Source organism: Sphaerodactylus townsendi, linkage group LG01 (assembly GCF_021028975.2).
Source record: "Sphaerodactylus townsendi isolate TG3544 linkage group LG01, MPM_Stown_v2.3, whole genome shotgun sequence".
Classification (NCBI taxonomy): domain Eukaryota; kingdom Metazoa; phylum Chordata; class Lepidosauria; order Squamata; family Sphaerodactylidae; genus Sphaerodactylus; species Sphaerodactylus townsendi.
In genome coordinates this window covers 51,095,862-51,122,696 of record NC_059425.1, presented here as the reverse complement: position 1 = coordinate 51,122,696, position 26,835 = coordinate 51,095,862, and the positions used below count along the sequence as shown (strand labels likewise).

Sequence of the window (26,835 nt, the reverse complement as noted above, 5' to 3'; positions counted from 1 at the left end):
CTACCCTCTCGCTACACCCATGTATATATGCTCCCCCCCCTTTTTTTTTGCAATTTAAGATATGTTCCTGTTCTTTTAACATGGGTTTTTGGACACATGATATACTATTTTTAGTTTAATCCATTCAAATTCACATACATTATTTTTAGTTCATTAATTTCCCCTTCTTTTTTCTTTTCTTTGTTTCTCCTTTCTCTTCTCTGGATGTCATTACTGAGTTATCCAATTTTGAGCTTTGGACTCTATCTTCTGATAACAATCCTTGTAAAAGTAGTTCTTATTGTTTCGTTCTTATTTTTCTATTTTTTGACAAAAATATTTCTAAAGCAAAAGGGAATTTTTAGTAATATTTAATTTGCTTCTCCTGCAGCACTCCAGATTTCAAAATTCTTTCCTTTTTAAAATTATCCTAAGAGGCGAATTTTGGCATATCTTTTTTTCTTGCTCCTCTTTTGTGAGAGGGTTTTTTCCTATGTTGTGCCAAGATTGTATCCTTTGGTATTTATGAGCAAAGCCAACTAAGAAGAGTTTGATTTATATCCCCTCTTTCTCTCCTGTAAGGAGACTCAAAGGGGCTTACAATCTCCTTTGCAGATGACAACCAAAATAGGAGGGGTAGCTAAGACCCCAGAGGACAGAGTCAGTTTTCAAAATGACCTGGATAGATTAGAGAGCTGGGCCAAAACAAACAAAATTAATTTCAGCAGGCATAATTGTAAGATACTACACTTAGGCAGAAAAAAATGAAATGCAGATATGGGATGGGTGCCACCTAGCTTGACAACGCTACATGCGAAAGGGATCAGGGAGTCTTAGCAGACCACAAACTGACCACATCAGCAGTGTGATGCAGCGACCAAGAAAGCCAATGTGATTCTGGGCTGTATCAATAGGAGTATAGTGTCTAGATCGAGAGATGTAATTGTACATCTCTATTCCGGATTGATTAGACCTCACCTGATTTACAGAATCATCCCTGTTCAAATTAACTTACCGTCTGATAAAAGGCCCTGCTCGCACGGCCTTGTTAGTGGGAATCTATTATACAATACAAATATTCACATAACTAGATAGAAGGATGAAACAATACTCTTTCTGTTCCTCTCAGCAATGTTTGGAAAGAAAAAAAGCCAAGCTGACTTCACACTGTTCTGTATGCTTTAGTAATTATTCCCTGAAAAAAGATACAGATGCTTCCCTAGATGAAACAGAATACTGGGCAAATATTAATCTCAGGATAAAAATGCAGCACTGGTAAAGGTTGCAGCAAAATTGAGGAGGGAAAATTACTAAAATATGGAAATTACAAGAGTATGTTTGGGGGGGAGAAAGACTAACATGGGCATATACATGTTTATTTGCTCTTCAGAGGAAATGGCATCCTGTCAGAAAACTCTATGAACTTGGCTAGACAAACTTCATGAAACAGAAATAACATGTCCATGGCCTTTTCTCACTGAAAACTTTTTCCCTCTGGAAAAAAGTCTGAAATCTTGTACGAAAAACACTCACAGACACGGTTGCTGTTTTAGGTGTTGGGATGCTGTCCTGTTGTGGGATTTTGCAAAAACATAAAAGAAGTTACAACCTTCCATCAGTACAGACATAAGCTTGCTTCCAAGAAAAGACCTTTACAAAACTAATTTCATTATAAAAGGGGAAGATCATTATATGACTAAAGGTTGCAGGGCAGGCAGGTATTCTTTTCAGTCCAAAAAAAATCACTGCATTATGTAATAGGCTATTTTGCAGAAAGTATGTACTGTTCAAATCACCCCACTAAACTCATTAGTTCTAGAATTTTGCAGCAAGTCTGACAACAAGGAAGAGAAAGCAACTGTTAGTTAAGTTAATCATGAAGGGGTAATGGAGGAAAGAAGGTAGGGATTTATTAGTTGCACGAAAAGGCCAGGACAGTTTCCACAGACAGAAGGATTTCCACTGGAGGAGAACAATATCCTGGCCTCCTTTTTCCTACTGCCAAGCAAAATAACTCCAGTATGCTGTTTCAGGGGGTCTCCATCTATAAGTTACTGCTATAGTGAAAGGAATGCTAGAAAGTCACACTCTGTAGGTGAGAATTCTTCCATGGATGGAAATGATCCAATGGATCTGGGGTACAATCTCTAATAATCCTAAATTTCTCTCACATGCATACACATGGGCACACACTTTTTCTACAGTGAAAAAGCGCTCCTTCAAATGCACAAAAAGTGTCCCTGAATCTCCCTCTGCGGGCAATAAACCACTTCCAAAAATATTAACCACCATGAAACAAAAAAACCAAGAGAGTGGGACAAACCTATAACATTGTAGATAAATGTGTTTACACCAGAGTAAAATAATTAAAAATGGGAAAGGTTGTACATGTTGTGACAAACAAAGGCAAACCCCAGAGGTTAATCCCGTTATTGGACAGCTGGAATATCTCACTACTATTTTGAGGCAGCTTCACTAGCTGCTGATTAGTTTCTGTGTCCAATTAAAAGTATTGGTGCTCACTTTTAAAATCTTCATGACCTGAGGGTCATGAACTTGAAAGACTGTTTCCTTCTGCACCTTCCCAGCAAAATCTACGGTCAGTATCCTACTTGTCTAAGACTAGTTTTGCAACAGTCTTCGTTCAAGTTTCCCTTCAGTTTCTTTATTTGTATTTGTCATGAAGGCACCCCAATTTTGGAGCAGTTAGCATAAGAACTAGAAATAACATAGGTCTATTTGGAGGCCAGTGGTATCTAAATCTTATTTTGGAGCACAGAAGGCATACAGGTGTTTCAGTTCCTTATCCCAAATGCATTTCTAATGCTTCTTGGGAGACACTCCACATAGGAACCTCTGGTGCCTGAACCAGTACTTGAACTAGGAAACAATGCGTGCCATTTTGTAGGGAACAGTGTCTGAAATGTGAAGGTATACAGTTAAGGGTAGTCCAAAGATTATTTTAGGATACAGAGTTTTTAAATTTTTCCTGAATATTTGAGGTTGGATTCACCAATACGGAACTAAGAAATTAAAATAAGGAATGAAAATAAGGAACTGGGAACCAACTTCAGCTTTGTGGATGCTCCATGCCACTATAACAACCTTCTGGAAGAAGTGAGTGGGGTTCCTATTCTTCTGGCTTTCTGGTGAGCCTGCTAAACACAGCTTTATTCTGGACAACTTTGGAGCTGCCTGGGCAAAGGGGGAATACCTTGCTGGTGGGGTCATAAGGTGTCTTTGAAGATGCCAGCCACAGATGCAAGTGAAACGTCAGGAGAAAATACTACTGAAACATGGCCATACAACCTGGAAAATCCACAACGTCCTGGTGATTCCAACTGGGAAAGCCTTTGACAATACATTGTCTTTAGATTGGTTTTTAAATCTATTGTTTTCATATTTATCAAAGTGTTTCTATATTATTGCTACTCAACCAGGGCCCTGAGACACTCACGAGAAAGGCAGAAATATATAAATATTTTTAATTAAAAATATTATCCATGGTGAGCTACACAGGAACACTGGTCTCTTACAAAGATGATGAACTGCACTCGAATACATGCTATGGTATAACCCAGAATGTTCACTGATTGGGGGGGGGGGGGGGGGGACCACTTCGCCACAATGAAAACAAAAACAAATTATTCTAATAGCACCTTCAGCAATAAAGAAAGAAAGAGTCTGTGAAAGCAGCTCAACATATATCTAGAAAAACTTACTTTACGGTCTCACAACTAATTTGCATGCTAATTTGCTATACCTTACAGCCACAATATTTTTGCATTCTGAGTACAGTCTCTTATCTAATTACCTGGATTTTTCCAGTCTTTCAGAACTTTACTCCAAGCTATAAATGTGCGAAAGAAAAGTATATATGCTGTTATCAAGTACTGTTATGCAGCTACATTTAAAATTAGAAAGAGCTTTTCCTTCTCTGCAAGAGAGGATGACAGAATTTTCTCCACAGATATATAAGGGTAATTTTGAATACTTTTGATGTTGTCACAAAGGTTCTTTTTATTTTCTGAAAACATTACAGCTGTTTTTGGGAACCTTGAGTTCCTCAGAAGCTTAGCAGGAGTCTCTTGGTTATTATAAGAACAAAAGAGCCCTGAAAAGAGCTCATCTACCATTACTGCGCAGGGCAGGGCTGTTGTGTAGAGTACCAGAGTCTTAGTTTACTTGCATCAACAGTAAGCCCTAACATTCCTGTTACAGCTTCTAAATGAATTCAGTGCATGCCACAGCATCTTCAACAACATAAAAGGGTTCATTTGCCAATAAATTGATTATTCACTTCACTTATACCCTACCTTTCTTCCCAGAAGGGACACAAAGTGGATTACATTTTCTCCTCTGCTTAATTTTATCCCCACAACAATTGTGTAATACTTTCATGATAATATGGACATTCATATTAAGAACATTATATTATGGACATTTATATTAGGAAACTAAGCAAACGCGGGAAAGTATTTGTTCAGACAATTTTCAAACCAAATGAAATTTATGAATGATATCTTATGGCTGTGCATTCTGTTGATTCAGTTCTGATCCTCTGGAAACAGAGTATTTTTTAAAATTTTTGTGGGTGGATCCAAAAATATCCTTCTACAGATGGAAACAGTCTTCTGTTCATGAAAGAATTCCTTCAGTTAATGGAGGGCCTATTTTGGATCCTACATATAATTATTTGGAAAGGAAGCCTTCGTTCCCTTAATCAGGACTGGACCAACCTTAAAAATCATCTGGTTTAGCTCATGCTTAGGACTTGACTGGTCACAGTATCTGTTGCTAGAAAGGATTTTTTCATGTAAAATTACTCTGAGCCCAAAAAGGAAAGGGATATATACATACTACTGTCCATTATAGCAGACTGTGGTTTGGAGTACTACCCAATCATGATCAGACTGTGGTTTGGATTGCATATGGTCCGGCTTTGTTGCTAATGGGACAGATGTGGATCCTTCCTACCCATATCCTATATTCTATGGTGCAACACTTGAAGCCTTCTCCAACTTATGGCTCTTATTGCAATGGAAGAGCCGGTTAAAATGGTGGAAGGCTTCTTAGGATGGAGGAAGACTCCTTGAAGAATGGTTGGACCCACCCCACAGAACATATGACCTTTTCAACCTTCCTACATTCATTAATAAAAAATAATTACCGTATATACATGCATATAAGTCAAATTTTTCAGCACATTTTTTGTGCTGAAAAAGCCCCCCTTGACTTATACGCGAGTGAGGTGTATTTTAAAAAATATTTTAGGATTTTTATTTTGTCGGCCGCCAGGGGTCGCAGTTTTTAGGCTAGCAGCACCAAAATTTCAGGATATCATCAGGTGACACTTCTGATGATACCAGCTAGGTTTGGTGAAGTTTGGTTCAGGGGATGGCCCCATCCCCCATTGTTTTCAATGGGTCCTAATAGTAGATGGGGCTACATTTTGAGGGTCCATAACTTTGGACCCCTTGAACCAAACTTCACTAAACATCGGTGGTATCATCAGGATAATCTCTTGCTGATACCAGCCAGGTTTGGTGATGTTTGGTTGAGGGGATCCAAAGTTATGGATCCCCAAAGTGGGTGCTCCCATCCCCCATTGTTTCCAATGGAAGCTAATAGTAGACGGGGCTACCCTTTTGAGGGTCCATAACTTTGGACCCCCTCAACCAAACTTCACCAAACCTGGCTGGCATCATCAGAAGCGTCTCCTAAAGATACTTTGAAATGTTGGTACTGCTAACATAAACATTCCTCCCCTGACAGGCACCCTCAAATTTTCTCCAGATTCTCCCTTTAAATCACCACCCACCCACCCTTCTGAGTGGATTTAAAGGGAGAATCAGGGCTTACTGAGCTAGTTTACTGTTTTTCTTTGAAATAAATATTCAAAAACATTTAACCTACTGATGCCTCAATTAATATAATTTTATTGGTATCTATTTTTATTTTTGAAATTTACCAGTAGCTGCTGCATTTCCTACCCTCGACTTATACGCAAGTCAATAAGTTTTCCCAGTTTTTTGTGGTAAAATTAGGTGCCTCAACTTATATGCGGGTCAACTTATACACGAGTATATATGGGTATTGGTATGTTTGTGTTGCTATTTAGGGGCAATGGAAAACCAGACACACAACCTGTATAACTAATGAATATAGTATTAGACAACACAAGATTTCAATACTATTATGTCACATTTCATCAAATTTATGAATATATTCTGATAAAAAGAAAGATAGCCACAAAGAATTTTAACAGCTATTGTGAAACGTCTGCAGAAATTTGCCCTGCGCATACAGACAAAGCTATTTATACATTTTACTTCCTGTCAGGTTCAGTACAGCTATTTACAATAACATGTTAATGTTTTCCATTAATTTTCACAGTGGCATTTAACTGCATACACCTCAGCCAAGGTAAACGTAGGTAAAATCCGAGGGATAATTACATAATCAAAGGGACAACCTTGATGAGTACTGCTGCACAATAAACATTTATGACTACCTGAAAAACATTATGTTGGGGTTTTTTTTAATTTTTGCTCTTTAATTTTAAATGTGCCTCTTTAGCTACACATCAAGCATCTAACAGAGGTTAATGACAACACTTTGTTGTTTTTAAACAATATATGAATTCTGTACATAGAATTATATTTAAAATAAAGAGAGAGAAAAGAGAAGTTTAAAGGTATAAAGCATTCTGGGTAAGATTTATGCCAAGGTCCCTATTTGTACTGCTATTTACTTAAAATAGCTTTATACACAAGTTTCCACTGAAACCATTTTAGTTATTTTATCTGCTTTCTGGATATGGAAGTATTAACAGTAAATTAAAGAATTTATAATAAAAGAATGATTAGAAGTACTGTTTCATGTTGTAAAGCATTATCTACAAATTACTGACAACAGGATAACTCTGAGATGGAGCTTCTGTGTACTAATGCACTGGGGGGGGCAATCAGCTGACAAAACGGCCCAATAGCCTCTAACATGAAACTATAAAGCTGTTGCCTTTAGACCCTTCAGCCTGAGCAACTCATCTGTAATGTGAGGACTATTCTAGATATATTCCTAACTAAGGACTGGAAACTGCTTAACTCAGAGGTTGAAAATACAAAATGGCGTCCGCGGCGGACGCTCAACAGCGGAGCTCCGCCAAAATTGGATTTAACTTTTAAATTCCCCCTTTTTAGTTAGTCCGAAAGGAGAAAGGAGCGTCTGAAAAGGAAAGTCTTTACCCACTCTCATTATAGTGTGTCTCTGGGAGCCTGGGAACTTGGAGCTTGGAAGTTTGGAAGCCGGAGGCTGGAAGCTTGGTCTACTGGCGAGCGGACGGGGACGAACGAACGCGAACGCGAACAAAAGCGAAAGCCATAAATAAACGCAAGTAATACAAACGCGAAGGACTGGGGTTTGAACGCACTCAACTGGAGTAAAATAGAGCGCAGTGGCGCGATGGCGGCATGAGGTACGTGATTTTCCTGTACCTCGACTCCGCGTCTCTCACCCCCCCTCGTCTCCTCCGCCTCGTCTCCGTGGAGTCCTCTGCTTCCCTCACGGCTGCCAATACAGCCATTACAGCTTCCATTCCGCCAAGACCTGGGAAGGAATGCTTAGGTAGCTGAGCAGCCGTGAAACTGGAGAGTGCTGGGTGTGGCCCCCTGAGTAGAACCGGGAGACTGCGACATCAGGGATCGGTGGCAGGGATTCCCCTTGTCTCTCGGCTCGGACATCATCGTCTGGGGAACCCCGCTGGAGAGAACAGGGCGTGGTGGCTGCATTGAGGCTGCAGCGGGAGACGGTGAAGCGCTTGGCCCTGCAGGTGGCGCTGCGGAGGCCGTGTTTGTGACGCGACGATCTCCCTTTGGATGCAGCCTTGGAAACTTTGGAAATCTGCCCTGATGCAGCAAAAGCCACACCCGTACACCTGTAGGCAACGGAAGAGAACTTTGGAGGTGAATTGGGAGGTTAAATGCCCACAACGCTATAGCCAGCGAGATCGGCTTAAGAAGCCAGCTGAGTGGCGGGGAGCTGCGGGAGAACTGGAACAGGTGACCAGCAACATCGTTGCCGGTTCTACGCAGGACATATCAGTCGTGAGAGGGCTGATTGAATTACATCACGATAGACAATCTTTGGCCACGGAGCTTTCCACTCGGGAGCCATCTAGGGTGTCTGGTGGCAGCGGCCCCCTGGCTGTTACCCGAGTTGTCCCTCCGTGCCGCTGTCCCCTAACTCCTGGACACTTCCTGCAGCATATATTAACCGAATCGGCTCTGGAGTGGTGTGAGCCCCATACCTACGCATCTGTGCTAGTGATAGAACTCATACCCATCACCGCAAACAGCAGACCATATAATCTTATTGCTTATTTGAAAAGGCGCGGGAGATTGGTGGCAGCAACTCCTTTTGCCATCTATATGCTTCTCCTTTTGGCCTCCTCCTCTGATTTTAACTCTTTAGCTCCTCCCAAACTCCCCTGACTGTCGAGGGTGAATTGCTGTCTCACGCAAATCCTAGATGAGTACTGTTATGGAATATTAGTTGGTAGTAGTAGGTAGTGCATTTTGATTTGGTTATACTTCGGATTATGTATTGAACTGTAATGAAGTATGTGTTTAGTGGGTGGAGTCATAGATAGTCACCAGGCTCCCACTGAGTGTCTAGGTTTAGTTTTAGGCTCCTCCTACCTATCACCGGGCCTCCATTCTTAGCTCCAGAGCTTGAGGTGAGAGGTGGTTGCTGGCAGGAGTCATGGGGACACCAACTTGGGGCTAGGGATCCCGAAGTGCTGATGGGATCGGGGAAAGGTATTCTGGCGGTAGGCGGTGACCATATTGATAGAAGGCGACGGAGATATGGTTATGCTTTCGCTTCGCTCTTCTGACCCTCCTTCTACCTATCTCGAAGCCTTACGAAGAAGGTGTGCTTTCGGGATCAGGGATACTCTGCTTCGCCTTTGATGTTGATCAAGCGCCAGGTCCATTAACAACAAGACCAAGCGTGCTCCAGGATTTTCTGTTTGGGGCCCAACAGGTGGACCTGGCGTGGTGTCACCTGGAAAACACTGGGTGCTGGCGAAGGTTGCGAGACCGCTTCTTTGCCTATGCGCCAGGTCAGCGCCACCAGGTTTCGCTGCTGGTCTCTCCCATCAATCGCTGCAACACAGGGCCGGGAAGGTGGGGAATTGGCTCTGTTCCCCGCCAAGTGAAGATCTATCCCTTTTAGGGCAGTCCTCGTCCCGGAGAATCGGCCGAAGCATGGAATGCGTCACGATCTCGAAAGTGGTTGGCCGTGGAGAGGCTGGCCAGTTCTTCTGAGTGTACCGGTCGCCCTAGCGACCGAGGGACGCACTCCGCCGTGGCTGCTGGAGGGTGGTAAGTCTGTAGACTGGGCGCTCGCGGTTCCCCAGGCTTGTTTTGTCTTGGGGACTTCAATGCTTCCATGCTCGACTTACCGCCCTCATGTTTCGTACAGTGGCGGGCGGAGCTTAGTTTCCATCCATGGCGACGCTTAGGCCTCCTTCTTCCTTGATAAATTCTGGCCCCACTCATGAGGCCGGGCATACGCTTGGACTTGGTCTTCGGTCGGGGTAAATTTGGTCGCATTATCCTCTGTTAGCAGGGGTTGCCATGGTCCGACCCATTATGCCCTTCTGAAAGTCCGGGTGGACTTGCCGCAGAATAATTCACCCATGTCTCAGGGGCGACGGCCGGATTTATGCTCGCCTCGCTGGAGACATCCAAGTGGATCCACTTTGTTCTCCTGGAATGCTCTCATGGGACCCTGAACCCGCCGGCACACCTCGATGACGCAGGTGGAGGACTGGGAACTCCCGGCTCTCCGATGCCATCGATAAAGTTGTTGTTAACTCGGCGCTCTTCCTACGCCTGCGATTCTCGGCGCGCTCCTTCTGGTATGCTGGAGTGGAGTTGCGCTCATATGAAACGGGTGCTTAGAAGATCGTGCCTAGGAGCGAGTGTGGAGGGGAAATCTGCGTGGACCGCAGGTCCACGCCAAGCATCTTATAGGGACGCTTATGAAAGTTTATGGAGGTGGCTTGAAGCGAATGAAGAGGCCGAAGAGAGCCTTCTTCTCCTCTTCCCTCGCGAGATCCGCTTCAAAGCTTCCTCGCCTCGCACAATTATTTTCGCGATAGATACTCGGTCTCCTGACCTCCCTATCGGAGAGGTCCTCAAATCCACAATTGAGTATTAGCTGCGGTGAGGCTTTTATGCCAGGCTTTTTGGGCGGATAAGGATCGCGTCGGCTCCGCCAGTGACCTTTCCCACGTTGGATACAATTAGTGAACTGGAGACTCCTTTGCTGCCTTCCGGGCCCTTAGCTTACCACAGTTTTCCCTTGCTTCCCTCCTCTGAAGCCGCAATGGGTCGCACAGGACCTTAGCTGCTGTTAGACCTACTACCTTGGGTCCTCTGGATCCGCGTACAGCCCATCCTGAAGCTTGTAAAAACACTTGCAGGGTGGAGCTAACAGTACCCCATCTGTTACGAGTATCATCAATGGCTCCCTCGAAAGTTAGCGGAGTCTTCCCGATAATGGGTTGAAGCGGAGAGGCAGTGGTCCGCTTCCACTCTTAAAAAGACCACTCGTTAGATCCAAGGGATCTGGCCAATTACTGCGCCCAAGTTTCGAATCTTCGGTTCCTGCGGGGAAGGTAATTGAGAGAGTGGTGTTGGAGCAGCTTCAAGGGTTTCCTGGATGACACATCATCGCCTTCGACCCCTTCCAGTCCGGGCTTTTCCGGTGCTGGGCATGGGACGGAGACTGTTCTCGCCGCCGTCCACAGATATGCTCCTCGTGATTCAGGCTTCGACCGGAAGCGGATCGGCGCTTGCTGGTAGTTGCTAGATCTTACCGCGAAAGCGCTTTGATGTGGTCGCACTCATGAGGCCTTTAACTTTCCACCAGCCTGGCCAGCTTCTCGGGGGTGCGCAGGCACTGTCAACTTCAATGGGATTGCCTTTTCTGTTTCTCCGGGGTCAAAGTCAGCAAGTGTGGTGCGGGGAGCGGGCCCCCCGGAAGTGCCCGCTTGCCTGCGGTGTACCCCAGGGGGCTTTATTATCCCTGCTGCTATTTAATATCCTATATGCGCACCCCTTGCCTCCTCGACTGGTGATGCGGAGTTTTGGCTGACTTGTCACCTATCCTGGTATGCTGATGACACGCAGCTTCCATTCTGTTGATGGAGGGGGGGAGCAGCCACCGCGCGGCTCTCCAGCTTACTGGGTTTGGAGAAGCGGTTTAACTGTTGGTTCGCGCGCAGAGCAGGTTAAAACTGGAATACATCGGAAGACGGAGATCCTCTGGCTTGGCCGCGGAGGGGAGGTCAGGAGTGTCCAGCAACCGGGGGGGGAGGGGGGTCACATTAAGGCATCGACTCCTCTCCGTCGCGCAGCCTGGGGGTCCACCTGGATTTGTCTCTCTCAATGGAGACTCCAGGTGGCCCATACAACCCGGCTGCCTTTTTCCATCTTCAGCCAGGCCCGGAGGCTGGCTCCCTTCCTCTCCCAAGCGGACCTGGCACCACTGTGATCCATGCAACGGTCACCTCCAGATTAGACTATTGTAACTTCGCTCTACGCTGGGATTCTTCCCTGGCGTCTGGATCCGGAGACTGAAGCTGGTCCAGCGTACCGCGAGCGGCGCGGCTGCTTACAGGCAGTTCCAGAATTCCTATGATCATAGTTCGCTAATCTTGTATTACGCCAGCTGCACTGGCTCCCGAGTGGAGTTCCGGATCATTTTCAAGGTGCTGGTACTCGACGCTTTAAGGCCTTTACAGCTGCCTGGGGACCCATCGTGATCTTCGAGGACTGACATCACCTGTATGTCCCCTGCACGACCTCCTTCTGGCTTCAACGGAATACGGCAAATCTGTTAGTGGGTCCCTGGCCCCTCAATGAAGATGTATGGCTGGCCTCCACGCGGGCCAGGGCCTTTACAGCCCTGGCCCCGGCCTGGTGGAACACTCCCTCCCTCCTGGGGCGGGTTCGTTTCCCTGCGGGACATCAATGAAGATTCCGGGCAGGGCCTGTAAAGCGGAGTTGTTCCGCCTGACCTTCCGGAGGATAACTACACAGTCGGCATGAAATGGTGCCTCAGCCAGTTCGCCATCTAGGCTACTATCTACTGTGGCTGCTTCCGCCTCCCTCCTCCCCGAATTTTTTCCCCTGGGAAAATTTAATGAAAAAATGGGGCTGGTCGGTACTTCCTATTATTCCTATTATTATTATTACTTTCAGTATAATGTTACCGCTGTTTTAAAGATTTTAATAACTTATTTATTGTGTTTTAAGTTGTTGTAATAACCACCATCTTTGGTGAGCCCCCCTAGGGGATGGGCCGGTTACATAAAAATGTAAACAATAAAATAAATAAATAAATAAATAAATAAATAATCAATCATCTCCCTTTGTTTGAACTTTTGCCCTTGTCTCTCCTTCTGGACTGCCTCATGGATTCCTGTTTCATAAAGGTCCAACCTTTGAAGCTGGGCTGCCAGTGTCACTTGACCTTCAAGTTTGTGAAAGCCACAACTTACACAGATTCACAGCTCCCTCTCTGTGGTGTGACTCCTCCCTCTGAATCTGGCGTGATTGTGAACTCCTCCCATCCTACTGCCTAACTCCATGTCCTTGCTTGACAACACAATCCACTCCACCTCCTGAATTTTTTTTGGCAGAAAGTACATCCATGTAGACAATGATTTGCATAAAATGTAGCAGGCCAAGGTATATTACACAATCTTTTACCTATGCTGTCCTTGCAGTATTATGGGGATTTTCCCAGAATGAAAGGAAAATAGGAGCCTAACCTAGCAGTGCCACAGTAAACCCAAAAAGGAAAAAAAGATGCCAGGTGCCTGTTTTTTCCAATGGTGATATTGATTTCAAAAAAGTTTGTATTTTTAGGGTGGTTGTTTTACTAGTTGTTTTTATTATAAAAATTATGTTTTTATAGATCCTCCACTTTGACACAGCTTGCTTACAGCAAAACACATAGAACTGGCGTGGGAATATCACTCTTTGACGTATCTCTTTTTTTTCCCTCTTTGACAGTTCTCCAGAGCTCCATAGCAGAACTCTTTGCTTCCTGTCTAGAACACGAGGTGCTAACCTTGGGATAGCAGAAACTTACTAATAACATCATGGATGCCCAAAAGGTTCCCGGATTCTAGTAATGAAAAATACAAGCTTTCCACAGAGCAGTAACTGCCTTCTTTGCTGGATCTGGCTGGAGGAAATTACTGTTTCACTCAAACCAGAGTTCTTGAAAATATTTTGACTGGAATCTCCCAGCCTAGCTCACCTTTGGCTCTGGCTTTTGTAATTACATTGGCTTCCTTCTGAACTCCTCCTCTCAAGAGAAACTTGGCTATTTTATACACGTTAACAAAACTCTAGCTTTACTTGTCATTACTTTTCCTTTTCCCAACAAAAATTAGGTGGCAAGATATGGGTTCCTACACGGTGATTTTTTACCTGAACTCAACTAGGCTGGAGTCACTCTTTAAAAGCAAATAAAATAAGTTTAAGCTTGGATAAGAAACTTTAATATAGTTTTAGCTTCTCTCTCAAATTTGCGTTTTGGGAGAAAAGAACATTTTTACCCATGGTTTCCCACAGTTTCCAAATAATTTTTTTTTTTTTTACAGCACTAATGCCATATTTTGTGCAATCCACTCTTCCATTCTGCTCATATCCCCAGCACAAGTTTTCTATCGCCTATATGTGGGAGAAAAAAATGTACTGCCCTTTCTTTAGAGTGATTTCACTGGGAATTAATTTTACCTGCACACCCATTAAAAAAAACCTTTCAGTAGGCTGCCATGGTACACATGTTAAAGGGAAAGGACAAATTTTTACCCAGGAATGGAGCCAATATATTATTTATATTTGCACCATCAGCAGGCATATGTAGTGTGTATTGTGCCGAAAGAGTGCCGTGGAATCGAGTCACAGCCAACTAACTATGGTGGACCCTGGTAGGGTTTCCTTTTCCAGGCAAGAGGACTGAAACAGGGATGTGGTTTGCCCGCTGCCTTGTCCCTCGGATAGTCTCTTCGCTGGTGATCTCCCATCCAAATACTAACTTGGAAGGCCAACCCCTAGGTTTAACCCTGGTTAACTTCTGATATCTGAGTGAGAGATCGAGGCTAGAAATCCAAGAGTCAACTAGGAATCAGGGCACAAATATTTCCTGGTTTAATTGAATTTAGTTACATTAGGTTACGGTTTATAAGAACATGCATGTTTGTACAAAGGATAATATCGTCGCAATGTCTGCCCTATAAAAAATTTTTAAGACCATCCATACAAAACATTTTATTTAGGTGAATGTTTTTTTCTCCTTACTTGACCCTAATATTTCTTCATCCGAACTTCAAAAGAAAAAAAGGTTATCTTGAAAGATAACTAAGAATTAAGCTGAGAGGATGAAGGGCAGCTGCAAGGAAGTTGCAAATGAAAGAAAAGAGCGTTTTGAAAATTATAACGGGTTTAGTGCTTTGATCTCTAGTTAATATAACATTCATTCACACAATCTCAGCCTTAATAAATCAGCTATGAACTAGGCATACTCTTTAAAGATTGCTGCCAAGTCCAAATAAGAGAAGTAATATATAATGAGCAATATTCCTGTTCCAAAGCGACAAAGCCTAGTCAACTCCAAATGCTCTGGTTCTATATGATAGGAGTGATAGGAGTCAGAACTGCATAGAAGGATTCTCCCACATGAAGATGCAGCCTCTGTTGTTGCAAGATATAGAGCTGTCTAATAAATCACTGACGTAGCTCCAGGATTTTCCCAAAAAAGGCTGTAGACTTTCTCAAAAGAACCAAAGAAACTTAGGAACAGCACGTGATAATGGAGAAACAAAAAAACCATGAAGAGAAAAGAACTGGAAGGAAATAAGAGAAATTATGTGGTGATAACCAAAAGTGACCAAATTAAGGAATTTTTGTATGTAACTAACACAGAAATCTGGCATGAATAACATGAAGTTATATGGGACTTAATACTTGAGATATTATTAAAGAATGCTACAAAAGCAAATCCACCGAAGAAAAAAAATTATTTTTACACTCAGCGGGCTCTGGCCAATGCGGTTGGTGTGGCAAATTGTCCTTCTCATCACAGTCCACAACTCTACACAGGCATGTCCATGCAAGGTCCAATGATCCATAGCGAGCATAGCCTTTTGGGGTGTTGGTCAAATGGTGTATTCTTACCATACATCAAGGGAACCAATTGACTCGCATAGGAAAACTGAAGGTGAAGAAGCACAACCATACAAAACAACAATCTACAGTGACCCACCTAGGAAAAGATTCAACTGGATAGGATGCTACTGGCTCCAGCAAAGGATAAAGATGGATACGCTTTAAGCTGCCACTGTGCAGGAGTCTTATCGCATACCATGCAGCTGTCAACTGGGACAAGTCTGTTACATAGGGAAATCCACCAAACGCGAGCCATTGCACAGACACGTATCAAAGAACACGAAAGGCACCTGCAGACTATTTTCAGCCATGAAAAATCAACAGCAATAGCGAGAACACATGATAAACCAACCTGGACGCATAGAATATTATTTGAAAAAACAGAAATTCTGGGCGTCTAACTCTGAAAGCCACTACGTCGAAGACTACACACAGAGAGGCAATTGGAAATCCATAAGCTACATGGACAATTTTAACAGGAAGGGAAAAGAAACTATAGAAAATCGAACAGGAGAAAAGCTCGGCTGCCAGTAAGTTGAAAAAATACTTAGGGTCAAGACTGTGTATCCAAACCAGCTCCACACTGAAACACACAGTGATGACTCCATAGGACAAATCAGGAAACAAAGGCGGCCAGGATACTTCTACTGTTCAGATGCTCCCACCCGAAAGTGACCTTCCTATCTACAGGAGTTACTCCCTAGGCTATAGTCTTCATTGTTACTCATACTTCTATTCAGATGCCCTCAACTATTGACCTGGTTGCCGCCTTTGTTACTCACAGACAAGGTTTCCCCACCCACCCTGGACACTCCAACAGATATATACTCCACTTGCTTTCCCAACATCAGATCCTCTGAAGATGCCAGCCACAGACGCAGGCGAAACATCAGGAGAGAATGCTGCTAGAACACGGCCATACAGCCCGGAAACCACACAGCACCCAAGGACTACTGTGCGAGGGGGTTTCTTTTTGGGAAAAAGGGACCCTCAGCATTATGCAGAGTGAACCTTAATCTCCCAAAACAAAAAAAAAGATTCCTGCCTTTCTGGGAAAAGACAAGAGACAGACATCAATAGTAATGGTTGGATTGTTAATCTAATGGGTTGATGTACCAGCTTGATGGTCCAAGTTTGGGAGTGACTGGAAGGGAAAAGGTAGCTGATGAAATTACAGCTATAGAACAATGACAATGTAAATGAGATGGCTGTTAAAGAGATTAGTCAGAGGAAATAGCATTGGGTTTATAAAATCCTGGGCAGGCAAGAACATTAACAAATCCATTGTCTTTGCAGGGGTGTATGGTCCAGGGCTGGAGATGAGAACACTGTCTAGAGCAGGGTCATTGTGCGCTCTTAATCCTGTCAGGAAGGGTGTGAGATAGGAACTTTGCATGGCAAAGGGGGGCAATAGTAAGTCCAGACAAAATTCTTACTCACTGTATGTCCTCGTGGGTACATGAGCCAATGCAGAGAATGAGTTCCCCCCTTTTGGCACTTCACTGCTAGGCTCCCCAAGGGCTGCCAGAGATGGGTAAAGACACAGCTGTCTTTGTATGCAGGTTTGTCTATGTATGCAGCCCCTTTTAGGAACCTGCATATATGTGGGTGTATTGAAGTTACCCATCCATCAAATGTAGGTACTATGGTGGTAATAACTGAAACTTGGCTCCTCAGTGAGGCTGCTCTAAGTTCAACTTGGACATCATCCTGAAGGAACTCAAAAGGTTGTTTACCCCAGAAAGGAGCAGATTGCCACTTTTGCTCCTGTACCACTTAACAAACAATCGCCATGTAAACTGTTTGTCAAATGTTTCTTGGCCGCAAGGACAGTGTCTCTGACTTCATTGCTATAGACTAGTTTGGAGAGGAGGCCCCTTTCAACCTCCAAGTGGTCAGCTGCAACCTAGGTGCCAGACTGGACCCTAATTTAGTCAGTCCCTGTGAGATTGAAGTCTGAACAGAAGTCTTGATGACATGTGACACAAGTTTGAGATCCATGGTCTACCTGGCCAGAATGGTGTGACCACTAATACTTCTACCTATTGCTCCTGTGTCTTCTGATGCAACTTGGATATCACTGGAATTGGGAGGAAGGCATACCTTTTGCTTGTCACAACAAAATCATGTATTTCTATCTTGAGTGTAACATACTAGCTTATGCTCTTTTCACAAACTGTCAGGCCCCGCCATTCCGGGCCTGCCAAAACGCACAAGACATGACCGAGCATGTCTGGCTGCAGCTGGACTTGTATTAGCATTGCCCAAGGCCAGAGGCCCTGCCTTTTATTACTGCAGTAATGTAGTGAATGGAGTCCACCGACTCTCCCTAATCGCCCCTTCCCGGGGAGAAGCCAAGACATTCCCAAAACAATGTATCTACCGCAACTGTCTTCAACTGTCCTTTCTCATGCTGATATGGGTGGAATGCAAAGGTGGGGGTTAACTGACTATAACTGTAAGGTTTATACTGGGGCCAGGGAGCTGGGGCTTCAGTCTCAGCTACCTGGCCATAGGGGTCAGACACAGTTCTAATAAAGCTCCTGAAGCCATTCTCAAGTCTTGTTATTGACTGGGGTACCAAACCTAAGGTGACCAGATGGTCACCTTTGTGAACCGGGACAGGCGGGCGGGACATGCACATAAGGCCGCAGGAGACATTCGGTTTCCTTTCTGGGCGCCTCCCGCTTCTGGCCCTGTGACAGGGGCGAGTAAAATGGGAGTGCGTTCCTTCAGAAGGTCAGTATGGCGCTCCTGTGGTTAATGCAAGACGATGGAAGACTGCCACACTGCCTTGTGCCCCAGAAGGCAGTGCAGCAGCCTTCCAAAAACCGGGACACTTGAAAAAACCCACGGGACAAGTTGTTTTAAGGCGGGACTGTCCGCCAAAAGCGGGATGTCTGGTCAGCCTAACCAAACCCTTACACATACCTTTGTATGTTTTTGAAGGTCAGCTAACTCTCACACAACAATCTGCAACAGGAGTTTAAATGTATTTTCATTAATTACACTAAGGAACCTAATACCTAACCACTGCTGAAAACAGGACAGGGTGTTAATTTTGCAATAATGTTACAAATTATTGCCTTCCTTGCTTTTTTCATTTTGGCCACACAGCGTATACCGATTATAAGAATTAAATTAGTTTATTCTTCAAAGAAAATTATTAAGGCATATCAGCACTGAAAATGAAGTCTATTTACTCTTTTCAATTACCACCAATTCCGTTTAATTCGTTCATTAAAAGAGAACTGTAATTAAATATGTTATCGTTTATGCCTTGTATACTACATTAACTATATAACATAAGTTAAAGTACCGTGAACACTTCATGTTATGAATGACAATTTAAATGAAAGAACACATTCAAATAAAAAATGCTCATTGCTAGGTACTTTAGCCAGGTATTTTATCTTCTGCAAAAATATGTTTAAAATTGGAAGAGAAGTATATAAGTCAAACAAATCACAGTGAGAAACTAAGACCTTGTTTTACTCCTTCCCAATTGACATCTTCCATACTGATTATGTGGGAGAGACAAAGATAACAATTTCAGTCTTTCTTCTGAATGCTCCCTTTCCAGATTTCACTCCTTTTCTGGATTTCTTCATTCCTCTCCCGCCTTTTAACAAAACCCTCCCTGGATCTCTCCTGTCCTACCATCTGTTTTGCCCTTCAAGTTATTGTAATCTAAGTCCACTGTCTTGAGACTCCCTCTTGTAATAATACTACCCTGATATAATCTAGCTTCCACATTTTAAAATGTCTCAAAGTAAATTATAAAACTATACTAACCTCTTCACTGAGAAAATCAAGGGTCTTTATTCCTCTGCAGACACAACTGGACATTTTCTCAAGTTCCTCTGCACTGTAAGTTTACATGACCATCTTACTTCCCTGTATGCCCAATAACAAATTCAACATTTCTGCTAGAACAAACCTGCTCCCACTCCCAAATTAGGTTCCTGAGAATTTTCTTCTTCATCCCATGCTAACTAATCTCTCTAAATGTTCACTTTCTAATGCCTCATAACTCTTGTGACTTTTCAAACCACCACCCCAACAACAGTCAACTTCACCAACTATTTCACATCTTCCAACTCTATCCAGCTGTACATCTAGTGCCTGCTCATTTGGATACTGTTACCCACTCAAATACAACATGTGGAACAATGAATTTCCATATTTTCTCAAAATATATCCTTTCATCAATCTCTTTTCACATGCATCGTCAATGTTACTATTTATACCAGTAATCGAACAAGATCCTTTTGTTTACCTTCAATTCAACTTCGTCTTGTTTCTGATAGTGCCTTTGTACCTGTCAAGTGTTTTATATTACTATGTATAACTAATTCCCCTAAATCTGCTTTTAATTTTAAAAAATTACTGTAGTCAATACCTTCAGGAAATCATTATACTTTATAAGTAGCATTTCTATTACTAATATTAAGTTCACCACAAGAGATGAATGATAAATAAAAAAGTTAAGATGTAATCCAGATCATTCTTCATCACAGAGAGAGATGACACATGTGTAGTGGTGATAGAGCTACTAAAATTAATGATAAAAACTAACAATGATAAACAAGAAGCTAACTTATATTTTTCAGACCTGACAACAGGTAAGCAGAAGTTTCAAACCCACCCTTGAGCAGGATAAAAGAATCACATTATCCACAAAAAGTAGTTCTGGACTTGGACAGTCGAGTCTGGGGCCATGGCTATTGATGCTCAAATGAACAGTGACTATCACGGAATGGTTTCTATTAAAATTAGTTGCCCAATGGAAAGAAATCTGTGAGATAAGAAGGATTTATAGCTTTACAATGAAAATATTTGTCTATATTTGATAGTCTGAAAATGAGAAAAGGCTGTGCAAGGCTTATGAGATTGTTCGCTGTTTCAACATTGCTAGCCACACTTCACATTGTAATTAGGCCATTTCTAAGAATTTCTTAATTCAAACACCAGTGATAAGAGAATTGTAAGAAGATAGTTTTCCCTCTTCTCAATTCCTTATCCCATAATTAAAATCACTATAATTGTTTATTACAATTTTAAAAAGTGTAATTATGGCCCTTTATATTTCTGGTTTTCAATCTGAAAAATCATTATGGTACATGCTTGTTTTTATTGCACCTAAGGGACCAGTTACTTTTAACAAACGCGGGTACATTTTTAAGTTGCTGAATTGTTATGTTGTTGAGTTTGTTACTATTTCTCTTCCATAGCCCTGTTTATCTTGAAATTTTCTTTAAGGTCAGCATCTTCAAACTTAAAATGGAGAATGATTGGCAGTCCCACAACAGTCTGCACTGCATCTGCACTGCATCTGGTTCAGCCATGGCTAGCAGGAAAGGGCTTGGTTCTGTTATTCGAATCTTCTTTTGAAGAGCCAAGGACGTAGGTAAGGGGGGGTTCTCGGGTTCAACCCCCCCCCATTGCATGTCCGAACTCCACCCTCCGTTTGTGTGTTTTTTGTATTTTTTAATGATTTTTTGGTTTTTGCCCTGCAGGGGGCACATTTTTTAGGCTAGCAATACCAAAATTTCAGGGATTTGTTGGGAGATACTCCTTATGATACTACCCAGGTTTGGTGTGGTTTGGTTCAGGGTGTCCAAAGTTATGGCCTCCCAAAGTTATGGCCTCCCAATCTTCCATTGTTTTCAATGGGAGCTAGCAGAAGATGGGGCTACATTTTGAGGGTCCATAACTTTGGATCCCCTGAACCAAACTTCACCAAACCGGGGAGGTATCATCAGGATTGTATCTTACTGATACCACCCAGTTTTTGAAGTTTGGTCAAGAGGGTCCAAAGCTATGGACTCCCAAAGGGGGTGCCCCCATCCCCCATTGTTTCCAATAGGAGCTAATAGATGGGGCTACAAATTTGAGGGTCCATAACTTTGGACCTCCTGAACCAAACTTCACCAAACCTGCGTGGTATCATTAGGAGAGTCTCCTAAAGGTACCCTGAAAGTTTGGTGCTGCTAGCTTAACAATTGCACTCCTGACAGCAGGCACCCCCAAAATTTCCTCAGATTCTACTTTTAAATCCACTCCCTTCGGCATGGATTTAAAGGGAGAATCTGAGGTCCCCAGTTTAAACATTGAAAGTGATGCTGTTTCAGGGTGGGGGATAATCCACCCCAAAATGTTGTTTTAACTGGGGATCCCAGTTTCTCCCTTTAAGTTGGATTTAATTTGGGCTCTCTAGTTTAAACACCATTGAAAGTGATGCTGTTTGGGGATGGATTCCAGCATCACACCGGTTGCCCATGGGGGGGGGGGGCGGCGCAAAACTCAGATTTTGCACCGGACTCCATTTTCCCTAGCTACGTCTCTGCCCAGATGGGAAGGCAGAAGGGGCTGCTGGCTGCCGGCTGGGAGCCCAGCTTTTTTTTGGGGGGGGGGGACGGCCCAGGGAAGTCTGCCGTCCCTGGCCTTGGAGAGCTGCTTTTATAAGCACTGGGACCAGGGGGCAGGGCTTGGGGAAGCATGGCCATGCCCCCAGGGGAGGGTGGGGGCATGGCCCAGCCCTCCAAACTCCCCCCATAAAAAATCTATACTTACATCCCTGTGAAGAGCCAGTTTCTGGTCTGTGGTGCTGCCTGGCTCTGTTTCTGATTCCCAATCTCCCAGGGTCCGGCTCATGACACTGGCCAGCACTTGCTTGAGACTAAAGTGTGGTTCATTACCCTTAAATTTTGGCTACGTTTTCTCTTCAACTCAGATTCCATCTGGCCAGCACTTGCTTGAGACTAAAGTGTGGTTCATTACCCTTAAATTTTGGCTACGTTTTCTCTTCAACTCAGATTCTATCAGCCTCACTTACCAACTGCTCCTACAAGGCCTTTATTGAACTTCATACTGGCGAAAAAAGAGAGTCCTACACCACTGAGAGAAAGTAACTAATGTGCACAATAAAAGGTTCTAGGCCTTGGTTTCATCAAGCAAGCCAGGCCTGATTTGCCCACCTTGGCAATTCTGAATTAATAACCTGGAATACAAACATTTCATATGTTTGTTATCCATTCAAGTCTAGTTTCAGGCCTTGTTATAAGACTGAAATAGCCTTGGTCACCTGGGTGGATGACATGCATCACAAAATGGACAGTGAGAGTTTAACCCTGTCAGTTTTCCTGGAACCCTCAGTTGCTTTTGATGCCATCAATCATGATATCCTTTTGGGCCACCTTTCATGGCTGGGACTAAGAACCACTGTTCTGCACTGGTTCTAGTCCTTCTCAGAGTGTGAGGCTAGGAAGTTGCTGCTTAGCCCCATTTGAATCTGACATATGTAGTTCTGCAAGATTCCACCTTGTCTCCTTTCTTTTTAATAGCTAAGCGGGAGAAGCTATATGGAGATTTGAGCTGAGCTGCCACCAACATATGGGTAACAGCTTTATCTCATGCTTCCAACATGAGATAACAATGCCTTTTTTCTGCCCAATTGTTGAAGGTCAGCCACACAGAGTTGTACATTTGTCCGGTCATTTTTCTGCAGGCCTGTACCATGACATCCACCTCCTCCTCAAGGAAGCGTGAATTTCCCAAATCTATCCATTCACTGCATCCATGTCATATCTAGATGGACAATCGGTCCCTGAAAAAGGAAGTCCTGCCAAGCTGCCAATCTCCAAGGTGGCACCTGGGACAGACTCACCAGGTCTGAAAGCCACGCCCTTCTCACCAGTGAGGGGTGTTGTGCATTCCCTCCTTATCTTGTTTATCACCACTCTGATCCAAATAGGGGTGGGAATGCATAAAGAAGATCTGGATGCCACTTCTGAATGACTGCACCCCCCCCCCCCTTTCTGCCTGTACCTCATGGAAACAGTGAGTAGAATCTGGTTAGTTGCTGATCGTGTCATGTTGCTAACAGGTCTATTTGTGATTTTCCATAACTTTTTCTGAAGTTCTTGAAGACTAACAGTGCTGCCCTGTGGTGGTCTCACTGGGGCTAGGTTTGATTCGAGAGCCTCCAGATGTCTTGTCCTGACCAACTCTGTCTGGCCCAACAACTGCTTTTCTTCCATGTTTTGGATGAGGATGCACTCTTCTTAAAGGAGCAGGTTCATAGTTTGGGGATGCTGCTGGACATGGGCTTTTTGTTGGATAAACAGGTGGCAAAAGTGGCCAGGAATACATTTCACCAGTTTCAGTGTGGCACTTAAAACACAATTCCGCTTGGCACTAAAATGCTGGACATACAACAAAACACTGGCATTTTTGTGAGAAATGTGCAATACATTTTTAAAGCACTAAACAATTATGATACTAAAGGCATTTTGCAACAGCCAAAACTTACTTGTATCAATGTTCCATGAACAGCATTTTGTCTCACACAAGAATCAGTGCAGTCTGGTAGACCTGCCAACAAAGACTTCACAGTCTGTGGCACCTGATTTGTCATAATAAAAGGAACAAGGGCCCGACCAGCCATTTCACGGGAGCGATACACAGCAGATAGACCACATCTGGGGGAAAAAAGAGATGATTTCTAGATCCAACATATATAAAGTGCTGTAGTTTTTGTTTTGTTTTTTCAACCAAAGTCAATACATGAAGAAATCATTTTCACGCAGTACTTGTCCAGATATGGAGATTCTAAGGGAGGCTGTACATATTATAAACAGAAACATGCGAATTTGGAGTTTATGCTTTTCACAGTGGAAATGCACAAAATGTTATAAATGAAGTCTAACTTACTTTCACTCCACTTACAAAATACACAGTATTCTACACTGGCCAGCCTGAGGGCCTCCACTGTAGGGATGCACTGCTGACCCAGCAGCACCGTAAGTAGAGCGCCGGCACACCGGCGCTCCTGCGGCCTTCTGGTCGCACCGCTCCCCCACCCCTCATCCCCCGATGAGTCACAGGTCATGAACTACCTGGCTCACAACCACCGGGTGTCCCGGACAAAGGGACAATGGCCTTGCCCCCCAGGTGAGGATTAGGCCCAGACGCCGATGCTCCTCTCCGCACGTAGCAGCCAGGTGAGATCATGCATCACATGATGATCTCTCAGTCCCCCGCTCTCCCGGAATTCCCCCCGTTCCGCCCTTCTACACGCCCCCGTTAGAATCATAATAAAAGGTGCTAGGAACCAGCATACGGGAGAGTCGCTTGGAACACGGACACCCGCGCTCCCGTTGCTGGCGCTCTCCACCAGATGAAATCACCGCGTCTCGTCTCGTTCTTACGCTGACCTCGCGGCACGACTACAAATTGGTGCCGAAACCCGGGAATCCTCGAACCTCCACCCTGCTCACCGTCGCCTGGGAAAGGGCCGCGGTACCGAAGTCCGCTGGATCGGCGCATCCAGGGACCCCCATTTCGGTATCGCCCGTCCGCTGGATCGGCGCATCCAGGGACTCGAGTCCTAGGACACTCTCTCGTCCGACGGAACACCGGTGAGTCTGGGAGCATGCAAAAGCAGGGCTTAGGTCTAGCACGTTCACGGGCTAAAAGCGTTAGCGAAACGCGGCAGGGTCCCGTAAAGAGAGGGGAGCTGCGCAAATTGGTCGAGGAGATTGAAGCTCAATGTCCATGGTACCCGGAGGGGGGGACATTGAATCTTAAGGATTGGGAAAACATCGGGCGCACTCTTCGCACAGAGCCTCGCGCGCCGGTGTCGCTGCTACTGACGTGGAGACAATGTTATGTCACCATCAGCCTGCAGACCTATGGCTCCCTTGCTGTAGGCATCGCCCTCCTTCGATCTTTCAACTTCAGTTTCACCCGGAATTTTCTCTATCCTCTAAATTGGACGCCTGTCCTCCTTCTGCCCCCAATGCTCCCCTGCCTCCTTCAAATTCTCCCGCGGCTCGACCGCCCCCTCCCCTCGCTCCGCCTTCATTTTCTGAAGCCACAGCACCTCCGTCGGCGCCACGTAATGGCGGGTTTCAAAACCCTCGCAGAACGGTATTAACCACGACCTGCGAAAAAAGGAAACCCTGACGGAAGACGATACCGATATTCTTCGCCTTATGCCCCGTTCACTTCACGGATACCGAGGGGAGGATGGTATTGTTCGACGGGTTGTCGAAAATTTTAAGCTATAATATCCTCACCGAACTCCGCCAAAGCGACGCGGGACATAGGAGTCACCAGCCCCTATGTGAGAGGCATGCTAGAAGCAGTTGCAAGGAATCACCTAATTGTTGCGGATGACTGGAAAACCTCCTTTTGCATGCTTTTGAGCCTGCACAATTTGTGATCTGGGAAAGTGAGTTCCGCCAGCAGTGTATCGCTAGGGGAGCCGCCTCAGGCGGCGCCTACACCGCCGCACAGCTTTACGGCTTCGATGCCTTCGCCAATCCTAACGATCAGATTGTCCTGCCAGAGGCCACCCTTACGGTCGCCTCGGAATGCGCCTACAAGGCGTTTATCAAGGTCCCTAATGCTGGCCAGCCTACCCAAAGTTTCTCCGCCATCCGGCAAACCCAAAGGAAGCCCTACGCCGACTTTGTGAACAGGCTCCAGGAGGCCCTTAAGAGGCAGGTAGATAGCGAGGAGGCCCAAAACGAGCTCCTCATGCGCCTCGCCAAAGAGAACGCCTCCACTGAGTGCCGTAGGGCAATCATGGGCCTAGGCAAAGATCCGGAACTGGCCGACATGCTTAAGGCTTGCCAGGACATCGGATCCTCTGCCCACCAAGCTAGCCTCCTTGCCGCAGCTCTCTCCACCGCCAGGGGACAGCCCCAAGGTGATTGCTTTAATTAAGTGCAGGTCAGGACACTTCGGGAGGAGTGTAGGCAGCCCGGCGGGGGGGCCTACAACCCCGATGGAGGAGGGTCCTCCCCCAAGAGGCGAAGGCCCCCGAGGCCGCCAAAAACCCGGTGCCCCCTGTGCCAGAAAGGTTTCCACTGGAGAAGCGACTGCCCGTCGGGAAACTCGCACCCGGGCATCTCCCCAGCCCAGGACCAAGGGGAAGAGTACTAGAGCAGGCCCAAACACCAAGACCCACACCCAAACCACCCCCCTCTCGTGGCATCTCGCTCATGTGCACCCAGCCAATCTCCTTTAAGTTCCCCCACGAGGTCCTCGTCGCCCCAACCCAATATGGCGACCCCATCCCTACCGGGACCATTGGGCAGCTCCTGCGGGATGTTTGTCCAGACTTGGAGATGGATGAGTCCCTGGTGCGTGGAGTCAATGACTCCAAAGGCCTCCGCCGCTGAGCAGGGATTGTTCATCATCCCCGGAGTCATTGACTCCACGCACCAGGGACTCATCCATCTCCAAGTCTGGACAAACATCCCGCAGGAGCTGCCCAGTGGGACCAGCTGCGCGCAGCTGATCCTCCTCCTGCCCCATGCGCTGCCTGCCGCTTCACACAATAAAGGCCACGCAGCCCCGGCAGCCATCAGGGCACAGCCAATACTACCATCGCTGGCCGGTGGAAACACCCATCGGAAGCTCCCGCCCGTATCTGGAGCTCACCGTGGAGGGGTGTCTGTTCAAGGGCCTGGTGGACACCGGCGCTGATGTGACCGTCATCAGAGCAGCCGAGTGGCCTGACCAGTGGCCAACCGAGACCTGTCCGCACATCTGGGGGGTGAAGGGAAAACAAACCGCGAGACGGAGAATC

At 45.1% G+C, this 26,835-nt stretch overlaps 1 protein-coding gene across 1 annotated transcript in view; it reads right to left on the bottom strand.

The window, feature by feature from the left end:
• The window catches only part of THADA (THADA armadillo repeat containing), a 190,898-nt gene that overhangs the window by 55,420 nt on the left and 108,643 nt on the right, over positions 1 to 26,835 (bottom strand). Inside the window, 1 exon segment of the mRNA XM_048483022.1 lies at positions 23,548 to 23,716. Within this exon segment, the coding sequence (XP_048338979.1) occupies positions 23,548 to 23,716 (169 nt within the window).